The following is a 3,156-nucleotide window of genomic DNA, read 5'->3' as shown; positions in this document are numbered from 1 at the left end:
TGAGTGTGTGATTGGTTATGACTTATCCTTTAATCTGTTTGTTGAGGGAGGAGAAGTTTTCAGCTAAATTTCTAGAGCCTTTAAACTGGAATACTTCTTTCTTCAGTCATAGAATGCTGATGTTAAAATAAGTGAATGGAGATGCTGATGGGCAAAGGCCTCAGCATGTCCTGCAGAACAATATAATATCATTGTTTTTCTCTACTCTCCTATGTGCATTATCTCTTGTTCCTTGTTTTTAATGCTTGACTGTATACCACTTAGGACAGAGATAGTCCCTTTGTTCTGTATTCAAAAGAAGACTAAAGGATCAGGTGCTAGGATACAAATTATAAGTCAAAATAAAATGTTATTGTTCAAGGCTACTGAAATAATAGATGTGTTCTGTGCACTTTAGCACTGTTCCTGGGCTGTTAAGGTGCTTATCACTTGCTGTATCTTTGTGTTTAGGAAACCAACAGTTGCATATTGGTAGTGCTTTATTTCCTTCTTTCAGATGAATGTTACTTAAATCTGAAAAGACTAATCTTGCTTTGTACATTTATGTGAAATTGTCCATATACCTAACGTGTCTGAAAAGTGGAGACTGTTTTTTTCCCGGTATATCGCAGTGTAGCAATATAGGCATCGCTTCCTGCCAGAAGTCCTTGGGTAGCCACATGTTATTAGTATTATACTGTATCCAAAATAGTTAAAGGTAAAACTTGTGCTTTCTTTATATTTTGGGATTGTACTGTAGATATAGTATAAAAATAGAAATAGCATGGTATGTGGTGTATTGTTACATGCCTGATCTTATGCTCATTTTGTCTGTCTTCTAGATATTTTTTTCCTCTCCTTTTCAGGTTATATATGTCCCCAAAGAAGAAACTGACTCCAGTGCAAAAATGTGTCAGTCCATTAGTTTGGTGCAGGCAGGTATTGGATTACCCAAGTCCTGACATTGAATGTGCTAAAAAGTCGCTGATTCACAGGCTGGAACAGACAATGTCAGGTGAGTTCCTGCATACTAACACCGCCGGGTTGTACATGTTTATTCTGAAACAGTCGGAATTGGCTGATATTTGTTAGAGAAGAGGGTGACATCCAGCAGTTACTTCTATCTAAAGTTTTTAGTATGGCTTGCAAACAGTAATTCATTCTACTCATTTTCTGGACTGTATGAATAAAATTAAAGGAAGCATTAGATCATGAGTCATGATTTCAGAGTTTTATACTACCTGCATAGTTACGATTTGGTCAGAAGTTTTCAGGAAGAAACAATGTCCTTAACTTGGAGGTTTTCTTGTCTTATTTTAAGAGATGCCTGTATTGAACTATCGTAATTGTTAGGTGCTTGTCAGTATGTTAACACGGAGCTTAGTTTTCTGCTGGATGAGCTATTTTATTTCATCTAAAGAAATGGAGACTGAAGTTCTTGAATACTTTGGGGAGGTAATACTGATTTCTTTTCCTCCCATCCCCAGTAACTTAAGAACTTGTCGCAAATTAAAAAAATCCGGAGTTCATGATTCTTCCTTGATAAAAATTAGTTGGTTATATTCAAAACTGGAGAAGGACTGAGCATTTGGCCCTGTGAGGATGAAAGCCTAGATTCTCCACCCTCTTACTCCCAGCCTTTTTGATGTCAAACCAGCAGCAAAATGCTGAAGGTCTGATTAGAATTCTCTGTCCATCTGGTTTCTTGCTTTATTTTAATTTCTTTGTTAGAGCCTATTATTTTTTTTAAAAAGTTATGCTGAGACATAACTTTCTTGCTATTAATATCTGTTCTCTCCCTGTATTTCCATCTTTTTTGCAGTCTTGTGCTACCTGTGATCTATCTTTTTTAACTGTTATCTTCAGGAATTAGCAGAATGGCTGGACTTAAGCTAAGAACATATGAACACACAGTTCCAGGAGTGTTGCCAACTACCGGCTCCTTTACATGGTTATACATAAACTTTGTGCTGAGTTTATTTGACTGTAACTTTTTTCCCCCTCCTTGGATTCTTTTCGGGAGTGATTCAGTCTTTATTTTGGTTTGTACTAAAATCGTCCATAATAAAATTTGAAAACGTTGCTGGTAGATCACATGAAAAGTCCATTTCTTATTTTCATGAAAATCAGGGGTATAATGGTGAAAGTGCCTTCAGTATGAGTCACCTTTGATCTTCCCCTATTTCTTGTGCTTTGTGTATGCTGCTTTGACGAATGTCTATTAACAATTTTCCTGAACAGTTAACATGATATGTAGTTTGCTACAGGCAAAGACTGAAATTCTAAACAATGAAAAGTACCCAGATCCCAGGGATTTATGAACAATGATACAAGTTTGGGGATTCGAATACTACTGAGTATTTAGGACTGGATAGCAGTTAAGTTAAGCATGAACAATTTTGTTCATGGTTTAACTTCTTTTCAGAACTGAGGAAAAATCTTCCAGAAGTACCACGAATTCTGTTGCCCGTAGGGTATCTTTAAAAATTCAGTCATAGTTGAATCAGGGTGTCAGGAAGCTTCCCTATGAAATGGAGAAACTTGAAAGTTTGATCATTCAAATGATGTGTCTGGGCAACTTTACCTCTTTTTTTTCATAGACCTGAGAATCTGCCTCTGGCAGTGATCCTTGCAAGAATACTGCGATTCATCTATACTACTAATAGGGGAAAAAATTAGTGGTAGAAGAGATGGGCACTAATACTACTGGTTGGAGCAGATTGCATGGGAAAAATAAATTTGTAACAAAAAAGAAAATGGTCCTTTAGAGCAACCAGCCTACCTAAAAATATAGGGTAGCAGGAAGCTCCACTGGAGAAGAGTAGTGGTGCTTGTAACCTTGTGTGTGTTTCCTACCCCACAAGTTCTGGAATATCTTGTGACTTCTATTTTACATAGTACTTGTACCTCATGGACCCATCACTTAAAGTGAACCAGTAACCAGCAATAGGTTATCAATTTCAGTTCTGATCTCTGTGGATAAGGCTTTTCATACTACTGTTACTTTTTCTCCTGAATCCTTGTTCATGTTTCTTTTGCCTTGACTATTTTATCTTTGTCAGTTCCTGTTGTTATGTCTTTCTAATCTAATATCATTTTGCTGTTTCTCAGTCTCAAATGCACTCTTGTATTCCACATTTTCCTCTTCCTCCTTATAAAGAAATCTTTTCCATTTTA

General features: G+C 36.6%; 1 protein-coding gene across 1 annotated transcript in view; it reads left to right on the top strand.

Moving 5' to 3' along the window:
- Nucleotides 1–851: 851 nt before the first annotated feature.
- SLAIN2 (SLAIN motif family, member 2) overlaps nucleotides 852–3,156 on the top strand; it is a 27,024-nt gene continuing 24,719 nt past the window's right edge. The window contains exon 1 of the mRNA XM_009335156.1: nucleotides 852–994. Coding sequence (XP_009333431.1) covers nucleotides 853–994 — 142 coding nt within the window. The 5' untranslated portion in view covers nucleotide 852. The remainder of the gene's footprint in view (nucleotides 995–3,156) is intronic.

This window comes from Pygoscelis adeliae, unplaced genomic scaffold (genome assembly GCF_000699105.1).
Source record: "Pygoscelis adeliae isolate BGI_AS28 unplaced genomic scaffold, ASM69910v1 Scaffold21, whole genome shotgun sequence".
Classification (NCBI taxonomy): domain Eukaryota; kingdom Metazoa; phylum Chordata; class Aves; order Sphenisciformes; family Spheniscidae; genus Pygoscelis; species Pygoscelis adeliae.
The sequence above is the reverse complement of the archived record's forward strand: the minus strand, read 5'-3'. Positions and strand labels throughout refer to the sequence as shown.